Here is a 24950-nt window from a genome sequence, read left to right on the forward strand (position 1 = left end):
TTTAAATACCTTCTTCAATCTCCTGTTATCTCTCTCTCTGTTTCAGACTCACTCTGTCATTCCATCTCTTGCTCCCTGTATGCCATTGTAGCCCTGGGGTCTTTCTGTGTGTTTTGTGTTATGTTTGTAACGGTACAAAGAGTCCCAGCTCTTACACTAGAGATCTGCTGATGGAATACCAAAAACTCTCTCACAGCACGGCCAGAGTGACTTCTTTCAACCGTCAACCATCAAGCAAACGGGGCAGACTAAACACACAGGGGTATTTTTCCTTCAACGGTGTGCATGTATGTACGTTCAGCTCAGGAGACCTCATCTGACTCAGTGTGATGAAATAAACCACGTCAGAGTCTCTAAAATAGCAATAAGAAACGCAACAGCAGATGAAAAACAAGGGCACGGAGCATCAGGCCTCTGAAGGACAAACGCGTGTTTCCTTTGTAAAAATACTGTGCGTTGCCTGCAGTGATTCATTCCGTGCTGCTTTATCTCAGCGAGACAGAGAGAAAGAGCACAAGCCACTTATTGGTGCAATCAGGGCAGCCTCCGATAGCAGCTGACCGGCTCCCTCCCCCCACTTCCACCCACCAGAGACAGAGCAGGAAGCGCCTCACAGCTACTGTGTCAGAGCTCACTGATTTCACATGCTCTGTCTGCTCTTAATATGTGCAATGACAAGCATGTGCTCTCCTCTTTTTCTCTTGCTGTTTTTGGTGTGTCCATTGCTCTGTGTTTTTGTTTTTTTCCCCCTTTGATGCAGCTGCAAAACACAGCCCGCTGTCCCCTGTGATTTCTCTTGGATGTCCTCTGCTCGTGAGGATGTCAGCCCTTACAAATGGCTTTCATTAGTGTAAACCTAATGAAGTCAGGTTGATTGACTTATGTTTAATAAACAGCGTTTTGGTATAGTACAGATGCTGAAGTGAATATGCAAAGCACTTATAAATAACATCATGCAGGAGCAAGGAGTATTTTTTTTGCATAGTGATTACAAAACAGTTTCATTGACAGGCACCTTTTTGTGAATGTGGACATTGGTTAGTTTAATATATATAACATAATATATATATTTTTTATATATATATAAATTAATCTGCATTGTTAATCCTTTTGATCTTTGATTTTTATTCATCTAACCTTTCGTTGGACAATAGGAATTTAAAAATGGGCGAAATTTCATTATAATTTTTTTTTTTCACATTATGCCAGAGAGTTTTTTTTTGTTTATTTTGCAGTGGCCAAGACAGTTTAGTTACCAAAAGTATTCAAAATGTTTAACCTTTTATGTTGTGCAAAATAACATAAGTCCTTTAGATTTGAATATCAGGGAGAGTAAATGATTTATTCACACTAGTTTACAACAGTTCTGCTGTGACTTTAGGCTATGGGTAATATATTTGTACAATATATTACCCATAGCCTAAAATGCACAATATTTTATAAAAAATGTTTTGCACAATATTAACTTCTTATTTGCTGAACTGCTGTATAAAATCACATTTGCACTCATGTTCTTCGTGACAGAAACAGCACTGGTGTGATATTGCTCTCACTACTGGTGTGATATCGCTATTCATATGATATAAATATGATGCAAAAACCTCATACAGGGGCATTTTTTGCCACAGTTACTTTTTAGGACATAACTGTATTTATGGATGCATTCATATGATGTACGGGTCTGAGGACGGGGCCAGTGTGTTTACTGCATTAAATTATAGAAGTATATATGTATGTATGTATTCGTGTGTTTGTTTCTGTAGATTTATAGAAACCTAATGCATATATATTATAAATGAACAATATATAATGTTTTAGTAGGTTCATATTTATAGGAAATTTATAGATTCACATTCAACTAGATTATTAAAATGCATTTTCATTTCATGATACCTAATAAACTAGCCAAGTAACGTATGAACCTTTGAAACACCACTACTAAGTGTTACAGTATATGTATATACTGACCTTTCAATGTCCCTCTGTTTCTATAGTACACTTCCGCTCTGACATATGACGGCGTGATGGTGATGGCAGAAGCCTTCAGGAACCTTCGAAGACAGAAGGTGGACATCTCCCGCAGGGGCAATGCCGGAGACTGCCTGGCCAACCCCGCCGCCCCCTGGAACCAGGGCATCGACATGGAGCGCACACTCAAACAGGTCACATGCACAGATGAGCAAACGCAGGCTTGACATGAGATGGGGAAGGAGTGCTTTGTGTGGTGTTTCAATGGGACGAAGACAGAAATAAGCGTGGAAAAACAAGGCTGTGAGGCGACAGAGGGCTGAGGCTGAACAGAACAGTAATCGACGATTTGAAAAAAGCCCAGATTTAAATCGATGGAAGGTAGAAAATGACAGGGGAAATGGAAAGGTGCAATAGAGGAAACTATAAGGATAGAGAGTGGCAGAAAACAAGACGGATAGAGATACAGTGAGAGCAAGAAAGATGTGAAATGTGTAAACTGTTCTAAGACCCCAACAACCCACCTCACAAACAAATAGATAAAAAAAACATTTATTAACATTCGATAATGCTTGATATTTACAGTGCTATGTCACTGCGATATTTACAGTGCTTATATATGCATCAGTGATTAGGACGTGCATGTCAAACATGTAAAAATACTATAAATAACTAAATCATGAGTGCTTTATCAGCAGGAAATGACTTAATGGCTTTTAATTATACACAGATAGATAAGAAATAAATCTAGTTTATCTCTCTCACATTAAACATGCTCTGCTGCCTCATCGCTAAAAGAGTCCGGGTAGAATTTATGATCCTTTTGTGTATTTATATTTAGTCCTGATGCAAACTCAACAGTTTAGTTGCTGATGCTTTGGCCCCGCTGTATATATCGCATTGGATTTCAGATTTTTAGATTTTCGTTCATGGTTAAAATGACTATTTTAGATGGACCTCTTTTTGAGAAACACCGGTGTTCGGTAATACCTCCAGAAAATGAGGTGTTAAAGTTGAAGAAAGCAAGTGAATGTGCAAATGAAAGTGTTTCAAGGTGCTCTGCAGTGGTTGGATAACCTGTAATTACATTGTTTATCGCTGCAATCCAGGTGCGCCTCCAAGGATTAACAGGAAATGTCCAGTTCGACCACTACGGGCGCAGAGTCAACTACACTATGGATGTTTTCGAATTAAAAAGTAACGGCCCCAGAAGGGTAAGAAGTCATTTTTGTATCAAGCATTGGTAGTTCTTCTGCTTTGAACTTAAAAAGTGCCTGTCTGGGTGTTTCCTGTCTAGATTTATCTTTGATTCTGAGAAAGCGTAATCATGCTTTGCTTTTTTTCTTTGTCTCTCTACATCTGTGGAGTGTCATTTTGGTGTAATTCATTGTCTTTCTTGATGTGCTTAATGCTCTGTGCTTCACTTGATGCAGCTGTTTCTGCGAGAACAATCCCAGGAGACCCTGATGAGTCTTTATTATTTTATAGTCAGCGTTTTCTTTTGTACAATGTATCATCTTGTAAGTCTCTTACAGAACTTCACCGCCGCATTCCCATTTCATGCATTTATGGATCTCTTTACATGGTGAAAATCGTGTTTTACAGCCGTTTTATCTGCCTTATAAACCCATATGAATCATTAAGACACACACAAATGATGGATGATAATTTTTACAGAAACGGTCGTTATTTCTACTCTGGCACCAAATCTCCCACGCAGTATTTCCTGTGAGACAGTGTTTTCTCTTCCCACGTTAGCTGACGGAGCGAGTGGGCTTTTTGACAAGCAGGTTTTGACCGTCATGCCCCTGTGGAATTGTGTGAAATCAAACGAATAAATCTGTTGAAATTATATTTAGCTGAGAAACTGTCTCAGCGTGAGTGACATAAAACTGAGAAAGGGAAACTGTTTTAAATTGTAGTTAATTGCAACCGAACGTACAGTTTTTTTTAAAATAATGCACAAAATTCGGCTTTGAATGGTCTGGTTGTTTTAGGAGCAGGGCTATGTACGTACCGTAAAGTCTCGTGTCACACACCTTCTTCTAAAGTTATGGGGAGCCCTCTGCCTCTGGCGTGCTTTATGGAGTGTGGCGGCTCCTGGCTGCTGTTGAGCAGTGCACCAGAGGAAGAGTGATGGGAAATGGAAGAGGAGGGGAGCACAGGAACGAGCCGCCAGGGTTTGGCACTCATTTATCAGCCGGTCGTGAGCCTCGCTTTAGGCGGATACTGGAGCCTGGCTCTTCTTTTTCCCGTTCATCTGGGTCTCGTAAGGACACGGGCACATGCCGCTGCTCGCGTCTCCTCAGCCTGACAGTTTATCAACCCACAGCAGAATGTTACACGCCGTGACACCGTGCTCTTCAACCACACAAAATAGCGACATTCGTCTTTAGCATCTACATACACACTTCTAAAATACATTTTGTGATGTTTGAAATGAGATAAATCCATCAGTCGAAGACGCAATACACTTCTATTGAAGATAAACTAACATTCAAAAGATTTATAAATGTTTTTGGGGATTTATTTGATTCACAGTAATATTGAGAAATATTCTTACAATTCAAAAAATATTTATATTTTTAAAATGCAGTTTATATGATGGGAAAGCTGAATTTTCAGCAGCCATTACTCCAGTCAAGAAACATTGTCAGTGTTGAAAACAGTTGGGTTGCAAAATATGTTTCTGGAAATAAAACTGTGAAAAAAAAAAAACTTTTAGAAATTTACTATTAGAAATATTGGTAACACTTTCTCTCTTAACTAGTTTCTTATTAACATCCAGATTATTAGAATCTTTCTTAGTAGTAATTAAGCACATATTAATTTCTTATTCTACATCCTTAATCCTCCCCATAACTAAACTTAACAACTGTCTTACTGCAAATTAGATTCATAGTTATAGTGAATAAGTGTTCCCTGTTCTAAATTGTTACCTAAATATCTTTACTGTCACTTCTAACTAGTAAGTATTATTATTTTTATGTTTGCTTGTTTGTTTATTTTAAATCAGTTCTAAACTTTTGAACAGTAGTGTACTTTCTCTGAAACAAGTGTTGAAGGGATAGTTTACCCAAAAATGAAAACACTCATTACTGCTTGTCATCCAATCACTTTTTTTGAAGTATTTTATATGTATTTTTTGTCCTTAAAATGAATGTGAATGCCAAAAATGTAACGATAAAAAAAGAAAATAGCTAGCCGGTAACACTTTATTATAGGAACTGATTCTCACTGCTTATTAGCATGCCTGTTATTAAAATATTGTAGGACTCATAAAGCACATATTCTGCATGACCATATTCTACATCCCAAAACATAACTACTACCATACTAACTACTATTAATAAAACACCAAAGGAGTTTATTGAAGCAAAATTTGTGGCAAAAAATGGTTTGATAATAGTAAGATTTTGACCTTAAAATAAAGTGTGACTGTTTAGCACGGATTAGGCTAAATACTTTCTACCCATACGGACAAACTTGCATGTATTCATTTGCTCTCAGTTGCGTCTGGTGTCTCATTCTCGTCCTTGTCCTATCTCCAGATTGGATATTGGAATGATGCAGATAAACTGGTTCTGACCCAGGATCAAGCTTTGCTTCCAAATGAAACGTCCGGCATGGAGAACAGAACAGTGATTGTAACGACTATCATGGTGAGTAGCAGCATTTTCCTGAGATTTTATTTGCCACATTTTACAATAAAATAACTTGTGGTGTTTGTCCTTCATCTGAAAGCTTCCATATACCAAGAGCCCCTCTCATACACACGGTGAAAAAACGAACATTTCTCAGTGGCGATGAATTTCTTCATAACCTGCACACACAAAGATTCCGATCTGCAAACACTGCAGAAATTCACAGCTGCGCCGTGCTGTTCATCAAAGCGCATTTCTCTCTTTGTGACCTGTCAGTCATACTGCTGTCCATTCAGATAACCCAAATGTTTTTACGTGTGCTGAATAGCATTTCTCAACAGTGCTGTCATGGCATCGTGAACACGTCGTGTGCATCATCTGTTACCAGAACTGGTGTCTTGGACTCTTTGTATTTTGTTTTGCTCATTTTGTCAACTGTAATCTTGTGTGTGAATGAAAACACTGCATGAATGGGATACATTCTGTACATTTTGGAGATCATAAATGACAGTATCGTCCATGTATATGCACTGATTCAAGGATGTAATGGACAAATTATTTGCTAAATGCTAAGGTTTTGGAGTGTCGCACCTGAAGCCAAATCCTCCTCTTTTCAGCCCCTGGTGAGGAACCCCTTATTAAGAAACTGAACAGCTGATGGACTCTGCAGAGGTGAAATCAAGCGCTTACTGAAGCTCCGACAGACAGAGAGACAAATCAGAACTGAGGGCAAATACATGGATGCTTCTACTTGAGCCAAAATAACCCCACAATGAGAAATCAAGTCGTGGACGAAGACAAAGACAAGCTCTAATAAGCAACTCAATCATGAACAGAGAAGAGCTGTAGTCTTGCCAGAATTGGAAAACCGGATGGACCCATGGAAGCCAAACAAAGTCTTTACTTTAGCATTCAAATCATGTGTATCGGAAACAGAAGAACCAGGTTTTTATAGCATGCAGGTTTTGTATATATAGCATACTGTATATAAAATCATCAGTACTGCCCTTTTGCATATCTTTTAGACTTCTCAAAGCTTATCATGGATATTTATAAGGAATTCTCATTTTTCTCATTATGTTGTATAGATTTTAAAGGACCTGTTTACTCAAAAAAGAATGATCATTAGCTATGTTTCCACTTATTTTTCTGTGCACTTTGGGATATAACAAACGCTGGATGTAAACGTCAAGGTGCTGCCGAATTCTAAAAGTGTATCTAGCCAGAAGAATTCTGAATCCAGTAAGAAAACATGCATATAAACTACAATGGATTTTTTTTAACCAAATAACTTCCTTAATGCGCATAAAAAAGACAGTGGGGCAGCATAACTGGACTAACTAAAGGACCAATCTCATTGCATAGTGAATTAAATGCTATTTTTTTCACCAAAGCCTTGTCAAAAATTACTTTATAATTAACTCCCAGAACCGAAATAACAAAAATAAGATGACATGACCAAGTTTTGTTTGCACACTCTGACGCTGGTCATTTATTGCATAGAAAAATTGTATGCTGTCTCTGCTTTTTTTTCTGTGATATTTAGCGCAACTTGATGATGAAGTGATGATTTTGTGAAAACTCTGCTTGATTTATAAATGTTTTATCTCGTTATTTGCACAAGCTTATATGGATTCATAGCTACTGCTCCTCATGTTTCCAAACTTGCATGACTTTCTAAAGTGGAACACAAAAAACATTGAAGAATGTTCGGGCTGCTCATTTTCCATATAATGAAGGTGGATGTTGACCATAAAGTGACATTATAGAATGAAATTTGCCATTTGTATTACATTCTATATGTATAAATTAGTACTCATATTAAATGGAAAATGTTGCTCTCAAATTTTTTGTTGGTTGCTATTCACTTTAATCGTTGAAAAGAGCAGCTTGGACATAAAGGCGGATAGAGAATGAAGCTGTCTAAAAAAACACAAAGAAAATAAGGACTTTGAAGACCACAGAATGAAATTTAACTTGGCCGTCATTCACTTTCATTGCGTGAAAAAGAGCAGCTTGAACATCCAGCCTACATATCTCCACAGAAGAAAGTCAGTCATGGGTTTTGAAACTCAGATGGTGTGTAAATGGGCTCCAGTTTATGTGAATTATCCCTTTAAGTTTAGAGACTATGAGCGATGGAGACTTTTATGTAGTATTTGTAAGGCACAATTTTGCATGACTGCCTACACACAAGAGTACAGATCACCCCTCCCCTCCCATGAGGCATTACCTGCTACAAATGCTACATCTTTTTTCTTTTTTTTTTCTTTTTTTTTTTTACCTATAGAAAAAGACTGACCGTGAACAACACTGCCCTGTGCTTGTAAAAAAGATTTTAGGAGAAGGTTGCATTCTCATACATCAAACAAATTTGAGATGAAACGGATCTTCCGTTGACATTCAGTGTGGAGAGCTCTATTTGCTGTGTGTGAAATATTTAATTCTCCCTACTGGGCTTTCTGCCTTTCATCATTTTAGGCCAGCCATATGGCTTAGAAAACATTTGTAAAAGGAAGCAGGTTTTCAGGATTTTTATGTAAATGTTCTGCCATCACCTTGCAAGTAAACATATTTATTTGCTGCTGTATAGCACCTGTATTGTGTTAGAAATTGTTTGTTATGACAGTACTTCATAGTGATGACTAAAAATGACCGTTTTGTGTTCGTGGTATGGCTTTTTCCTGCACAAGTCTTCCTTTTTGTACTCTGAACTGTGATTCCTCATACGCTTCAGCGACAGTTGATAGAGTAAATTCTGTGTTGTTGCGTGTGACAGGTTTGCAATAGCAGTTTGCTGTTCAAATGTTGATAGAGGCATGCAATTGTAATAAATTGTGGTTGTGAATTTTATGGGTCAGTTATCATTGCTTTGAATCATATACAGCACATAGCGCACATTCTTTGTGCTTTACGTTATATTTTAATGCTTGTTTGATACATACACCCTTTCTTAAACGTTAAAACGTTTATCCCTGAATGAAAATGCTTGGTTTGATGGTATTGTCTGGGAGAATTTTAAAACAAAATCAATAGCAAATCAATCAGCCACAGGCTAACATAATGACTAATTATCTTTAACACCACTTCTGTTACAGCTTTATTTTTCTAGAACTACGCAATAATTCATATTTACGATATACAATACAAATTCACATGGAGATTTATTCAGTTTTACATGTTTATAGAATTGTGATACGTTGCCCATTGAAAGTACTTCGTTGTTTTGTTCATTCAGGAAGGGCCGTATGTAATGCTGAAGAAGAACTGGGAGATGTACGAGGGCAACGAGCAATACGAGGGATACTGCGTGGATCTGGCATATGAAATTGCGAAACACATCGGGTTCAAGTATAAGATCTCCATCGTGCCTGATGGAAAGTATGGAGCTCGGGACCCAGAGACAAAGATCTGGAACGGGATGGTTGGGGAGCTGGTGTACGGGGTAAATTATATTCTCATTTTTAATGATATATTCATAGTTTTGTGATGTTGTGCATGAGATTTATAGATGGCATGCTTCTCAAAACCCTGCATCACTTTTTGAATTAAGATTAATTTTTTTTAAAGATTGTACAAGAGTCATGAGTCTGACTTTAAAACCTCTTGTTACTTTTAGATCGCGTTGAGGTTAAATTCAGATTTACAATCATAACAAGATATTGTTTAATAACTATAATACTGTAGTAACACTTTATTGTAGGATCTCTTATTTACTTCCTTATTAGCATACATATTACTAGAATATTAAACATCGTTAAGATTTTCATAAGCAACATTAAATTACACTTTGTCTCAGTAACTGTAACAGATTACAGTTACATTTATTTTGTAATTAAGTTATGTATTTATGTCACATTTAACTAGTTTCTCATATAACCTATACAGTATAACATGGAAATACTAAGTGTATGGATTCTACGCATGGAGAATTCAAGAAATGTCTGATGAGAATTTGAAATAAAAATCTAAGCAATTTTTATTGTAAACTTTTAGTTGTGTGTCTGGTGAACAGAGAAAAAAAGAAAGAAAGAGAGTCTTTCAGAGTCTGATGTTTATTAATGAGCACTGCATACAGCAAGTGCTTGTCATCTTGTAGATTTTTGCTGAGAACCAGAAAAAAAAACACAGCCCAAAAGTTTTTTTCTTCCTCTTGAAAGTGTCGAACAGTTATGAGAAACTTTAATTTCTTTTTTGGATTAGTCTTGCGCAGCCCTGCCGAGGTCTAAAGTGTCACTAAGTCACCAACAATAATCTAGTTTTTGGATTTACCATGCAGCAAAATGTGCAGCCTGACTTTAAACTCCACAGTTTTTTCTGTCTTTCGCTGTAAGCATCTTTTTTTCCCCTCTGCATTGATTAGTTTATCCTTCTCTCCCAAACCTCAGTATTAAGCCTCTTGGATTAACTCCTTGGACTTTTTGGCATTAATATGCAAAGCCTTGTTCAATTAGAGAAGTTATAAAATATGATGTGAGGAGAGGTGGGAATGAGCAGATTATGCTTTATTTTCTTGTTTTATTCGCTCTTTTCTCCTCTAAGTATAATGTTGAAATACGAGATCTCAGCTTTGAATGCAAATATTTAGTGTTAGCTTATCCAATCAAATGGTTCAGTTAAGTCTATTTTGCTTGTAAGCAAGCGTATTTTCATACGATTAAAGATCTCAAAATTATTTTCTGTTGCTTTAGAAAGCGGAAATCGCTGTGGCCCCATTGACTATTACTCTGGTCCGGGAGGAGGTCATTGACTTCTCGAAACCCTTCATGAGTTTGGGCATCTCCATCATGATCAAGAAGCCCCAGAAGTCCAAACCGGGCGTCTTCTCCTTCCTGGACCCGCTGGCCTACGAGATCTGGATGTGCATTGTGTTCGCCTACATCGGCGTGAGCGTGGTGCTCTTCCTGGTCAGCCGCTTCAGCCCGTACGAGTGGCACACCGAGGAGCCCGAAGAGGGCACTGACGGTCTGCCTAGCGACCAGCCCCCCAATGAGTTCGGGATCTTCAACAGTCTCTGGTTCTCCCTTGGAGCCTTCATGCAGCAGGGTTGCGACATCTCGCCCAGGTCAGTGAACTCAAACCACCACTAGAAAACTTCTTGAGAGGGGAAGAAAAAATTATATTGCAGTTGGAATTAATACAGCTGATGTCTCTGATATGGTAATATCTGATACCTGAAATAGAGTCATTACTGTAGTTTCCATAGTGATTTGATGATGAGTCTGAATTAAAGAACATGGAGGAGCTGTCAAGTGGGAGAACTTGCATTAACACTCGCTGTTTATTCATTGTATCTGCTTTGAATCTTTGGGGAGCGAGGAACAACCAGTCACAACCATCACTAAGAACGTTTACATGCACAATTATAATCAAGTTCATGTGATTTTCTCCAATATACACCAACATTCAAAAGTCTCGGGAGGCCAGGTGTAAGAAAAGATTGACACTATATATCTTTTAGAATGTGACAAAAGTTTTCTGTTATAAATAAATGCTGTTCTTTTGAACTTTTGATTCGACAAACAATCCACAAAATGATTAAAATTCAGCTTTGCCATCACAGTAATACACTGCATTTGAAAATGCATTAAAATAGAAAATTGTTAAATGTAATGATATTCACAATAGTGCTATTTTTCTTTATTTTTGATCAAAGAAATGGTGAGCATAAGACTTTCAAAAACACACATCTTTACAGCCCTACACTTTTGAAAGGTAGTGTACATGACAATATCAAATACATTTTGAATGTCACAAATTGAGTGTAGTGCATGTAAACGTACTTATAGATTATGGTCATATTCCATTTGTATGTAGCAAATGTCAGTCGAAAAAAAGGAGCAGTTCACCCAAAAAAAAAAAAATTGTTATTTGAGTCCTTTCAAAAAGAAATATTTTGGGGAAAAATCTTGTCAGTGTAGTCAATGAAAACCAAAGTTGTTTTGGAACCCATTGACTTTAATTGTACGGATAAAAGCGGCGGAAACATTCCTCAAAATATCTTCTTTTGTGTTCCACAGAAGAAATAAAGTCGAACAGTTGTTTAAAACGATAAATAACGCCAGAACATTCATTTTTGGGTGAATGATCCACTTAAACGTGTCGTGCTCTGTATTTACCGAATACATCACACTTTGTCTCTCTGGTTCCTCAGTAAGTAACTGAGGTGTCATTCCACTTTGCACCTTGATGAATTTTACCATCAGTGAAGCAAGTGGGGGGTCCGGGGTCCAGCGGAACAGTCCTATCGCTCATCGTCCCATTTGATGTCCACACATCCCTCGCCTGTCCTGCCGGCTAGTTCTCACAGGAAACGTGCTAGTCATTCATCGTTACTCTGTGTGGCGGTTTGATTTTGTTATTTGTGTCTTGCTCACTCCTTGGCCTGCGGGTTTAACATCTCGCTCGCACCCCCCGCCCGCCCTCTCTTTTCTCTGTGTAATAAGCACCTGCATGACCACGATAGAGCTCTTTAAGAAGTGTTATCAAGAGAAGAGAGAAAAAACAGGCTTTATTTTTCAGCCCCCACCAGATAAGAAATCACTCATGACAGGCCAAGGGGAAGAGAAGAGCGGTAAAAAGCACGGCACATGGCGGAAGACAGCAGGTACTTAGAGAGCCGTCAAAACCATAGCGTCTATCTCTTCTGCTCTACAGCCTGTACACCACAGCTCTGTAGAGGGCCTATGGTTTTGATTTGGCTTAAGAGGACCCATTTAGGACTTATAAGAATCATGCTTTCATCGTTTTTGCATATAACTTATAAAGATTCATGAGTTGGATGGGAGCCAATGATAAATGACGGAAAAAGCGTGAAAAAGCACTTCCATTCATTTTCTTTAGTACATGCCATTAATTCTCTTTAGTCAGCATGTGCCTTTACCTCAATGTTCTTGATTTAGACGAGATGACGCAGTTGCACAGCAGCGTTACCCGGGTGTCGGTACTTGTACTTTTCGTCCTCCTCCTCCTCCTCTTCTCTGTCTAATAGCCTACTGGTTATTCAAATGTGCAGATTTGCTTTCTTTTTCTTATGCACTTGATAGTTATATACATATTTAACAGCTGAAGTGTGTAATTTTTTGCAACGGTAAAATACTCTTTTTCCCACAGGACTGTACTGCCCTGCAGTAAAGTTTTTTTTTTTTTTTTTTTTGCCTTGATTGATTTCATATTAATTTTCACATTCCATTTTGGTGGAGCACAGTGGAGCCAAAGCCATTTGTCACAAGACAGATCATAGGCTAAGACAGGGGTTTTAATACTGGTGTCCGTGAGATTTCCAAAGGGTTGTAAAGCAGGTGTTTGAAAGGGAGTTTGAGAGAAAGTACAAATATTTTATTTTTGTGAATTTTAACAATAAAAAGTTAAACCAAATCTGCACGTGTATTCATGGAAAACAACTAGTAGTTTTTCCCTGTCGCTGTCATTTTAGTATAGAAATAAAGATAAGTAAGTGCTGAAGTAAATGTTGTTTTGGTGATTTAATTTAGGTGTCATCATGGTGTCATCATGTTGTCTTTAGCATATAGTTTTAATGAGTCTTAATACTGTACAGGAAAATTATTTTTAGATTAGGATAACATTTGTTAACAACAGCAACACTGATGATAATTATAATAATAATAATCATAATGAGAAGAAGAAAATAAGAATTAGAAGTAAAATATTACTTTTTATGTTCGTCACAGCGTTGAATCTTTATATTGTAGAAGGAAATCATAGTTATTATTATAATGATTTGTTCCAGATTTATTTTATTAACATTTGTTAAAGTTTGTTAACTTCAACTCTAATAATAATAATACATATTATTGTTATTATTATTATTATCATTTGCACTTAAGAATAGTAAGTAAAATATGTTCATCATCACTATTACATCACAGTAGTACTGTATCTTTGTACCTAAATATTATTTTTAATAATATTTATTGTTGTTATTATTTTTAATTGTTGCTGTTGTTGTTGAATTTCAAAGCAGTTATTTCAATTTGAGATGATTACGATGTCTAACACGACACTTTTTTTCTCACACATCACTGATGGAAACTTTACGCAGGAACATATATCGCTGCTTTCATCAGATCATCAAAAAAAAAAAGTTTGAAAAGTCCTCTTCTTGATTTCGGATCTCTGTTATCTATCATTATTTTCAGTGGTGCAGAAATTACACACTTCAACTTTGATTGTGTAATAAGACAGTGCTCAGTTTGAGCTTGAATCTTCATCGAAATATTGATTCATGAACACAGCACTTCAGAGTGAGTCATCGATTTTGTCATTTTGAGTCATCTTATTTTAATGGATTTCTTACGGTCATGCTACATGTAATTAATTCGGTTTCATCCAGCTCCGCTCTCTTCCACGCGTTCTCCTCGTTCACAGATTCCACAGCGAGTAAAACAGTTTGTAAAGGAGATGATTGATGAGGATGATGTGGGAATGATGGGGTATGAAAATGCTGAGGGCGTTTTGTGTGATGGGGCCGGACAGGGTCGTAACTCTCTCCTGTTTTCTCTGTCGTGTTTTTGGCTCAGGCGGGCTGGCAGGTGTCATCGGCAGACAGGTAGAGCGGCTTCCCGAGCCTCGGAAACAGCCAGCATCTGGCGTGTGCGCTATTGCGGTGATGTTGTAGTTGTAATGCATGTGGGCAGCAGACCCTATCAGACATGGGAAGATTAAAAAAACCTCATTTTCAGAATTCAAACACACAGTGAATGAAGCCTCTTGAAATTGCATCATGGGGAATTAAGATATGCTAATGATAGTCATAGGTTCGGTATGCGGCGTGTAAGATTGTGTCGCAGCCCTTATATAAAACCTTTTCTTGGAGTGTCAAGTCCTTGAAGTGCTTCGCTTGCACCAACTGGGTAATATTTATTCGAGTTTGCGTGAAGCTGACGAATGTTTTCAAGGATTTTTGTGTAGCATGTACTTAACTGGATATAAAGAGAGGAGGGAATGTATGGAAAACTGATCAGAAAAGGCTCTGATTTTAATTTTTCTCTGCACCTATGACACTCGTACGTGTTTTTTTCGGGTTTGTCAAAGAACAATTTTCCCTTTCTGTTTTCTTCTTTGTCTCCCCCGATCCCCCTTTCTCTCTTGCTTTCTTCTTCTGCCCCTACTTTTGTGTTTTATGGTCGATCTTGCTCCAATAATTGCCTCTATTCACTGACTTCTTTTATTCCTCAGATGGCTTGGAAATGATTGTAGGGCTGGGAAGAGAGAGAGATCATGGGAGTGATGTAAGGATATGATTGACTCACCAGGCCAGTGCTGTAACAGTGACGGAAATGAGAGAAAGGAGATTACGCTACAGCAGAGGAAGCTTTGCCCCAGGTTTTCTTCATGCCAAAATGATCATTTCAGCCCACAAATCATTTATCTACATAAGACACTCTGGGATAAAAGTTGATACCCTTGAACTGTAATTTCCTTTTTAGATTTATGACCATACACAGATGAAACACATGCCCAAAATAGCACACGCTACGCACTGAATGACAGTACGTGACGTAGCTAGATGACTTGTTTTGCAGTGAAATAACAGCGTATAATATATGACCTTTTCAAATAAGATAACTTTTTTTGTGTTATGTAATTTATTTGCAGACAAGCGCAATTGAAAACCTCTCTTCTCCTCGTTTTGGAAGCCATTGTGCTTATGACACGCATTGTAGAAGTTGATGGGTATTGTTCTAGAATAGAGAGTGAATCACGCTTATCGTTGAACTTGGATTTATTTTTCGAAAACGAATGGCGTTTAAGTGGAATCCAGGCAAGATGGTTATTTGTAGCGGACAGAAATGACAATTTGGCTGTTGTCTCAGAGCAGCGGTGGATTTCTCTGCCCTTGAACTCACAGGTGCGCCCTTCCTAAATTTTGCTGTTGTCATGGCAATCAGCATGAGTCTTGTTTTCGGTTTTGTTGTGCATGAAAATAAAAAGGCCAGCTGTTAAGATGTTTCGGTCAAAAATGGTACAGAGAGATACATTGTTTCCTGCGGTTTTGATCTGACAGGGGCGGGTGCTAGGAGGTCCGTGGAAATTGTGTTTGAGGATGATGTTATAGCACATTAATGTTTGTAACTAATTAATGAATTAGTTTATTCAGTTGATTTAATAAGTATTTTAAATAGTATACATTATACGTTAGAGTTTGTAATGTTTTGATAGAAGGCTTGCTCTTAACAAATGCTTAGTTTGCAGTATGTTGTGAAATATTATTATGATTAAAAATATCATTTTTAATATAATTTTATTTGTGTGATGGCAAAGCTAAAATGTCAACAGTTTAATATTTCTGTGGCAGTATAGATTCCCTTTTTATTTTAGGAAGTGAGTTCCCGACAACTGGATCATCATATTCTAGGAGTCTTTACAGCACAACTCTGAAACCCTGGACCAATCAGGAGTAGCACGGGTATATTCGTAGCAACAGCCAACAGTACATCGTATGGGTCAATATTATCTATTATCTATTATATATATATATATATATATATATATATATATATATATATATATATATATATATATATATAAGGAAAAAAGTACCTTCTATTCAGAAAAAGTTACGCCGTAATACAATTAGTTATGCTTTCTAACAAGTAACACGTTAAGGTTTGTTTAGTGTTAAGACGACACTGAGACATCCAGGTGTTTGAAGACGCCACATGCAGTATCTGACAGCGACCGAGAGATAGAAATTGCCGCCAAATAGGAATGAATGTATTTTTAATGGGCTAATGTAAGAGCTTGCTTTTTTTATTTTTCCAATTTGATCAGTAATGTGGAGTGTGATTGTGAATGACTCTAGTCTCACGCATGGCGAAATTGATTTGCAGGTATTAAATCTTAATCAGAGCAGTCGAGAGGAAGCCATGAATAAATAAAATGCCGGAGGCTCACAGTGGCTGCAGGCAGTGACCTTTCCATTTATCTACGGCATGTCAAGGTCTCTTCGTTCTTTTCTCTCTCTCTGCGTCTCGTTGCTTTCTCTCCGACTCCCTCCACAAATCTCTACCTCTGCTAACGTTTCAGAATGTAATTGAAATTCACCAAACATTCTCCAGCTCAAATACACACATGCCGACGTGTCCTCCTCGCTGGGAAATCTGCATAAAAGCGGCATAGTGAGTAATGCGCAGGGTTTCACTGACGGTTTCGCAGCTCTAATGGCGCTTCTTTGATAATGAGCCGCTTTGAGGGATAGTTTGCTTATTTTGTGCTTGTGTGCCTGTGTGAAATCTACTGAGACAGTTTGATTCTTATCATTGAGCTGTGATCAAAGGATCGGTTTTACAAGAAATGACATTATGAGGACCAGAGAGAATTCCTGTTTGTTCATGGATCATATGTCTTTATGAATGATACTGTATGCCAAGCGGCGGGGCAGCGGAGCGGCCCGAGGGGTGACTCACTGGTTTCGTGTCCACTCAATTTAGGCTCTTATTAAATTGGCTTTGTCTCACAAAGTCAAATCGATTAACCATGGTTAGCGCGAGCCTCGGCGCATCTGATCCTCTGACGTCAGCGGGCTTGAATGGTGCGTCTGCATGCAGGTTAGCGATTAGCACTGGATTTCAACTTACGTATTGTGCTCTGCTTCAAACCTCAGGTGGGTGGCGGCCCGCTTTGAGTCCGTTCCTAAAAGCTAATTATGTTCACCACTGCGTCTTAATACAGAAGTGTTTCCTTGACAGCGGAAAAAGAAGGACAGGCCTGCATGAATTTTGCACCGCCATCCTGTAAACTGGTTTGCATAATCGGGGTGAGGTGACAATTTAAACAGTGTCGGGTTTTAGCACTTCGCCCCCTTCGTGGTTGACGTCCCAACCGGCCCACTCTAAAGAGCCAATCTGTCTTCATGGCAACCGGTCGGAGAGATCTCCCTCTTAGTGGAGGAGACCCTCACCTACACAGAGTCAATTAAATGATCACTGCGATGAAAGACTGTTTTGACAGGCTGTGTTTTATATTGCAAGCGACTGAAGCTCAACAGTAGCTTCTGTAAGGTCACCACGGAGGAACTACTGCCTGGATACCTGCATTTAAAGAGAGCGTTCAGCAAGAGATCAAAAATTTGATGTTTATTTGTTAAAGGGGTCATATGATATTGCAAAAAAGACATTTATTTTGTTTATTTGGTGAAATGCAATGTGTTTATGCGGTTTAAGGTCTTTCCTTGTCTTTCCTCTAAGCTCCGCCTCCTGAAACGGGTCGATTTGTACAAAGCTCATCGTTTTAAAAAAGCTAGGTGTGCTCTAATTGGCCAGCTATCCAGTGCACTGTGATTGGCCGAATACCGCAAGCATGTAGCGGAAATGTTACTCCCTTACCATAACGTGAGCCAGCAGGCTACTTTCCAGGTTTTAGAAGTCAGTTCTCCATAAATGCGCTGAACACACTCTAATCTAATTTGGATTGAACTGTTCTAGAACAGGGTTGTATATACAGCTTAACAACTGATTTCTAGTTATGTCCTCTTTCCACCTTCTTTCTTTGCATAAACATTTGGGCAGTGTTATGAAAATAAAACCACTCTGTGAACAAGTCATATCTTTTATTAAGAATATCTCTTTAGTTTTTAAAACTTTAATCTTTGCAACTTCAGGGATCTTATCTACGCACCAACAGCTTGTAACACTCCAAAGAGAAAGGAAATTTTGAACTTGCATTATATGACCCCTTTAACTCAGTATCACGTCGTTCCAAATCTGTATGTTGTTGTTTCATCAGATGAACTCAAAATAAGGATTTTAAATATTCATGCAGCTCTTTTCCAAACAAAATGTTTATTGTAAGCTACAAATTGGAAAATATAACAACAAAAGCAAAGTAAAAGTATTTCAAATGCACAAATGCACAAGTTGTTGAATATGTGCAGGTTACATGTTAAAAGCCAAGACTGCAAGACCAAACCTGACCATATTTAATGGCAGTATATTTAGACTTATCACTATTATATAGTTATAGTTAAATAATTATTAATGCTGTTAAATGATTAATTGTGATGAATCACATTAAAAATAAAAGTTTTTATTTACGGTGTATATTAATTATAAGACCCACATACGTGTGTGTATATATATATATATATATATATATATATATATATATATATATATATATATATATATATATATATATATATATATATATACATATATAATATGTTGTTTAGATGTTAAATATATTTATATGTTGTCATATGGAGGTTTCTCACAAAAATTTTTTTTGCTGTACTACTGTTCAAAAGACATATAATTCTTCAGAAATCAGCATTCAGAAATATGCTGATTTGGTGCTGTAGACACAAATCTTATTGGTAATTATTTGTGTAATTTTTGTAAAAAACATTTAACTTTTTTTTTCTTTAATGAAAAGGTAAAGCACTATTTATTTATAATACAGATCTTAAAATGTGTAAAAAGTGTAAAATGTAATGCATCCTTCCTTAATGAAAATATACATTTCTCTATAAATAAATATATATTTTTTTAAGAGTAGTGTATATGGAAAACTTACATCATACAGGTTTGAAGCGACATATGTTTTTGTGTTTTTAATAAACCAATCCTTTAAAATTTCTTTTTCAGTCATTTTAAAGCAGTAATTCTGTCTTCTTAAAGTTAACAAAACATTTCTCTCCTTTTCTCCTCCTGTTTTCCTCATTCCCTTTTCCCCAACGTTTCCCTTTTCTTTTAAATCGATGTTATCCTTTCCTTCATTGCTGTCATTCACCGCTCCTTCAAACCCTCCTCGCATGGTCATTTTCCTCTCCACTCTCTTCCTTTCCGGCGGTGTAGGTCTCTATCTGGACGTATCGTGGGTGGAGTGTGGTGGTTTTTCACCCTCATCATCATCTCCTCCTACACAGCCAACCTGGCTGCTTTCCTGACTGTGGAGAGGATGGTGTCGCCCATCGAGAGCGCTGAGGACCTGGCCAAGCAGACAGACATAGCGTATGGTACTCTTGACTCAGGCTCCACCAAAGAGTTCTTCAGGGTAAGTGGCCAAAGCTAATGGGTTGAGGGGAGGGCAGCAGTGTTTTGTTAAGGGGGTGTGAATGGGAATGACTCCAAAACGAGAAGATTTCTAGTTCTGTATTAGAGGAAAGAGAGCAAAAACCCACAGATTAATAAACCAAGCTAAGAACATATGGTCTTAATTATAAAGTATACTATTTTTTAGTTCACAATTATTATTTAAGGTTCAAAAGCAAAATTAAACTATATGCTTTAGGACATTACATTATTACATTATTACAAAACTGGCAAATTATGTATAGCAATATAATTAAAGCTTATATATAAATTATGGAAGCTTGTTTCTACCACTAAATAGCATTTGCACAAATAACTTTTCAGAATTCTGACTTTTTTTCCAAGAATTGAGAGATTTGACCTCGCAATTCTGAATTTTGTGATAAGAACACAATTAAACTTGAGATTTTTGAAGAAAAAAAAAAAGCCCGAAGTCGGAGATTTATCCTGAGCAATATAAGCAATCAAATCAAAATTATGAGATTAAATGTTTTCCATAAAGCTTCCATAATAAATGTGCCTGTAGACTATGACAACAAATTACACCTGAAAAAATACTATAAAATAAATAAAAATAAATATAGATAGATAGATAGATAGATAGATAGATAGATAGATAATTTTTAGATAGATAAGTCTTTTTTGCTCACCAAATGTTACATTTAATTGATCAATAATACAGTAAAACAGCAATACTGTGAAATATAAATTCCATTTAAAATAATTGTTTTCTATTTTAAAACATACAGTTGATTTCTGTGATGGCAAAACTTAATCTTCAGCATCATTACTCCACTTTATAGTGTCACTTCAGAAATCATTCTAATATACTTAATTAATGATGAAACAGATGTGCTGCTCAATGCACTGTGGTTCATTTCTTTTCCGGATTCTGCATTATAAATAAAAGCATTCGGAACAACTATCGCCCCCAAAACTTTGAACAATAATTTATAATTCAAACAACGAATGCATTCATAAAAAATCCCACAAGGCTAAAAACCTCTAAACCGTCATTTCTGTAATAACTAATAATTAAGCGACTGACAAATAGTCTGCACCCTCCACACTTCCTCTGCGCACTTCACTGCCATTCTACACCTCTACCCCAACTTCCAGAGGTCAAAGATCGCCGTTTACGAGAAAATGTGGAGCTACATGAAGTCTGCCGAGCCCACGGTGTTCACTAAGACCACGGCAGAGGGGGTGGCGCGAGTGAGAAAATCCAAAGGGAAGTACGCCTTCCTGCTGGAGTCCACGATGAACGAGTACACGGAGCAGCGCAAGCCCTGCGACACCATGAAAGTGGGAGGAAACCTGGACTCCAAAGGCTACGGGGTGGCGACGCCTAAGGGCTCACAGTTAAGGTGGGTGGAGTAGTATAACAATATGTCACGTGTTGTTATGGTATTCCACCTTCCCTGGCGTGCCTATTTCTAGTTTTCTCTTCTTTCTTTTTGCTTTTCTCATGTGTCCTTGTGGGCAGTTAAAGGCCTTGTTATACGTAGCGCTGTGTTTTCTTTCTTTCGTTTGGTTTGGTTTCTGTTTTTCAGTTTTGAAGCAGGTAATTTCAAAGCGATGCATGCATGTTAATGCCACTGAATTTTTTGAGATGAAATGTCTGGATGTTTTAACAGTGAACATGAAATTCAACGAATGGACGAGCCTGTGAATATTCTGCCTGGTCTGATCTTTTTCTCACTTGTACTGAGAGGTACGCTCATTTAGAGGCACCGCAAGTACCGCGTAAAGAAAGGTTGAGAAGAGTCAGCTACAGATGACGGTAGCTCCCGGGATCAGCCATTTTGTTTTGCGGAGTTACCGCGGTCTGTCTGACTCTTCTCCTGATACCGGGGGGAAGAGCGTCCAATGGCGTAACGGCTTTTCTCCTGCTGTCGTGATGTCAGACCAGCGCAGGAGATTCACTCGGCTTCAGATCTGCAGCACACTGCCCTTAATGCTCTTCTTTCTCTTCCCCTCCTCAGCTCAGATGTGTCTCACTACATTCTTTCCCTGTCCCGTTCTTTGTTCCTGTGGGCTGTGTGTTTATTAATGTTGCATTCAGGATAAACTGCATTCAGGATAAACCTCTCTTGAATCATTCACATCATGTAGATTTTGACCCTTATCTAGATCGTGGATTAGACTTTTACAGTGGAGTCCAAAAGTAATAGAATCCATCTATATATGTGTTCTTGAAGATATAAAGTTTTAGAAGTTTTATAATAAAAACAAATGCATTATTCGAATTACTAAATGTACATGTAATTAATACATTAAATTAAATAAATTTTACTACATTTATGAATTTTGTAAAACTGTTGAATTCTAGGTTTTTTTATTTATTTGTTTATTTATTGCTTATTGAACATAAATTATGATGATTTTAAAAACAAACGTATTGCTAATAAAAAACATTTGTCTTTATTAATTTATTCAAATTAATTTGATTACATTAATTTTTTTATTTACTTTGAAATCTAGCTTTTTTATATATATTATTATGTATTAACAGAACTATAAATTGTTAGTATGTTGAAAACAAGCATGTCGTTATTATATTTGTCGTTATTATTATTATATACTTTAAATTTATTTGACTAAATTATGAATTTTGTTAATATTTTAAAATCTAGTTCGCATTAAATGATTTATTGTTATTGAAAATATAAATTGTATTTATTCATTTTTATGTATGAATTTTGTAAATATTTTAGATTCTGCTCTTTATTCGCTTGTTTATTGCCACTAAAAATTACAAGTTATTCATAGTCTTTTAGGCTTTTGGACCCCATTGTTTGTGTCATAGCAAACACGTTAAAATAACATTAATTTATATGATATTCATATATTTATAGAACCTTATCTACAGAACAATACGCATGCTGAGAACTGCAGGGAAAGATACTGCCTGGCCTTTCAGAGCAGAATTGTGTTGCCAGATCTCTTGTGGCTGAGCCAGAGGTGGGAATGCGGGGGTCTGGGGAATAGGATCAAACTCATTCAGCACTTTCAGAGGCTTAAACCCTCTGTGCTCATTTAAACCGTCTGTAAGCAGCACATAGGGAAAGTAACAGGCATTCAATATCGTAAGGTCCCTCTGCGTATCTCAGCAATATTGAGTGCATAGTAAAGTGGTCGAGCGAGGACGGGAAATAAGGGTAGCTTGGGTTGGGGAGGGGGTTTAAAGCGGAGAGCAGGTATTGATTTTTCCATTCCCCATCTGGAGGTGTGTAGTAATAAGGCTGGTGTAAATTAACATGAAAACAGGAAAAGAGAGGTTTGTCCTCCGTGGTTCGGTGTTTTAGTGGGGTGGGCACGGGCGACTAATCTATAGAACTTTCCACCCCTTTCTTTCTTAATTTAACCTGATTGGATTCTGCTCAACTATGACAAACTGCTGCTACTGACAAACTATGTTTTATCGTTTCAAGAAGTGCAGTTAACCTGGCAGTTTTAAAACTGAATGAACAAGGCCTGTTGGACAAATTGAAAAACAAGTGGTGGTACGACAAAGGAGAGTGTGGCAGCGGAGGAGGTGGTGAGAAGGTTAGCCACTATGTCAACCAACGCGGGTAAACAGTTTCCTCTGTAACGGGAGCATCTGCCGGGGCGCAAGCGCATACACGACCTTCATCCTGACCCTGTTTAGCCTGAAGAGAGAGAGGAACGCAATTACTGTCAGAGCACAAATATTCGCTTGGAATACTGGGCACACATTCCCTCGTCGGTCTTCTGGCATTCATCAAGGAACTTTGAAGCTCCTTTGAAACAGTTGCGTCTCTTACCTCCAGTTTCTTTTGCTGCTGTTCTTCTTCTCCTGAGGCACATTAGCTGCATTTTTTATAGGAATGCAGAGAACATTTATTGTCTTTTGAAAGGTGCTGCAGTGTCGCATTATGATTATGTATTAAAGACACGAGCCAAAGTCAAAGGAAGAGGGAGTTTTAATATAACAACAAATAAAAACTAGAAAAACTGAAACTACATGAAAATACAGAACTCATATAGAACTCTTGACACATTTCAATTGCAATTGATAGCACTGAAACATTCATGAAAACATTCATAATCCATGAAAAAATTCATGGATTATGTTGGATTAGTATGAAACGTTGTTAATATATATAGTGCCTTTTTTTTTACACAAAGCCTAGTTTAAATAAAAAGATTAAATAAAATCATCTGGCAAATGCATAAATGTAAATATACAACTAAACTGGATTAGAGTTGTAAAATAAATTAAATGAAACTGAAAATAAAAATTCTAACCTTGGTTAGAGGGATATGAAATGGTTGGTGCCTGTGGTATACGCCAATAATTGTGGTTTAACAGTAATTGCCTCCAGCATTGGTAGAGAAGGCCGTGGCAGTATGCGCCCGTTACCCAAAGCGATGGAGCAAGGTCCCGTTCATATGTCTGTGGCTCCAGAGCCAGGCCCTAAAACACTGTTCCCTTAAATAGAGCACAGAGACATGTATCACAACGGGACCCTCGGCTCGGTCACTTTGCCAGTGCAACTGCTGTGTCAGCTGTTATGAGTGAATAACATAAAATAACATGTCCTATGATGTTATTTATGTTATTTGTGTTACATTCCTCTGCGCGGTTGAAGAACCCCCGTAAACCTTGCCGTTTTGAAACTGAGTGAATCAGGCATCTTAGACAAGCTGAAAAACAAATGGTGGTACGATAAGGGCGAGTGTGGACCCAAGGACTCGGGAAGTAAGGTCAGTCTCCACAAGTCTGGGACCATCACTGTTGTCTAATGCTCAGTGAGGCAGAAAGTCACCAGTATCTAGCGCATGCTCATCTGTAGGGAGATTTCAGATGTGCACCAAGCAGCATAGTTCCAGCATGCCCTGCTTCTCCACACTAAATGTCTCCTTAGATGCATCTCTGTTATTAGTAACATAATACCTGAGAGGAATGGAAGTGACTGGGCTTTTGAAGGTATCCCACATTTATTTAACCGAGCGTACCATTGATTTCTCTTTTTGCATGATAACCCAAGCAAAGCCCGACTTTGTGTGGAGCGAGAAACACGCCACATGTGAAGATGAGCTAGAACACAGCAAGAAGTTAAAACCCTTTCGCAGTGTGGAGCTAGAAAAATGAAAGCATCTCCTACAATCACTTGCTAATTGTCACCCTTTAAGATGCTGTCAAAGCATCGATGCCTGATAGAAGTCCCCAAAAAAAAAAAAAAACATCAGCTCTTACAGATTAGCCTGCAAGCGAAAGGTTGATTGGAAGGATGCAGTATGACTTGATTTGTCTGTA

General features: G+C 37.6%; 1 protein-coding gene across 6 annotated transcripts in view; it reads left to right on the forward strand.

Annotated features, from left to right (window-relative positions):
- gria4b (glutamate receptor, ionotropic, AMPA 4b) overlaps positions 1-24950 on the forward strand; it is a 160777-nt gene that overhangs the window by 133097 nt on the left and 2730 nt on the right. For 3 of the 6 annotated variants that reach the window (XM_043221421.1, XM_043221419.1, XM_043221417.1), the window contains exons 7-14: positions 1995-2162; positions 3078-3182; positions 5520-5630; positions 8851-9057; positions 10304-10677; positions 19430-19628; positions 20786-21033; positions 23101-23215. In XM_043221421.1, the coding sequence (XP_043077356.1) occupies positions 1995-2162; positions 3078-3182; positions 5520-5630; positions 8851-9057; positions 10304-10677; positions 19430-19628; positions 20786-21033; positions 23101-23215 (1527 nt within the window). Of the gene's footprint in view, positions 1-1994; positions 2163-3077; positions 3183-5519; positions 5631-6229; positions 8461-8850; positions 9058-10303; positions 10678-19429; positions 19629-20785; positions 21034-23100; positions 23216-24282; positions 24398-24950 lie in introns of those variants that run through there. The other 3 variants (XM_043221420.1, XM_043221418.1, XM_043221422.1) reach the window with 2 other exon arrangements.

The sequence above is a fragment of the Puntigrus tetrazona genome, chromosome 21 (assembly GCF_018831695.1).
Source record: "Puntigrus tetrazona isolate hp1 chromosome 21, ASM1883169v1, whole genome shotgun sequence".
Classification (NCBI taxonomy): Eukaryota; Metazoa; Chordata; class Actinopteri; order Cypriniformes; family Cyprinidae; genus Puntigrus; species Puntigrus tetrazona.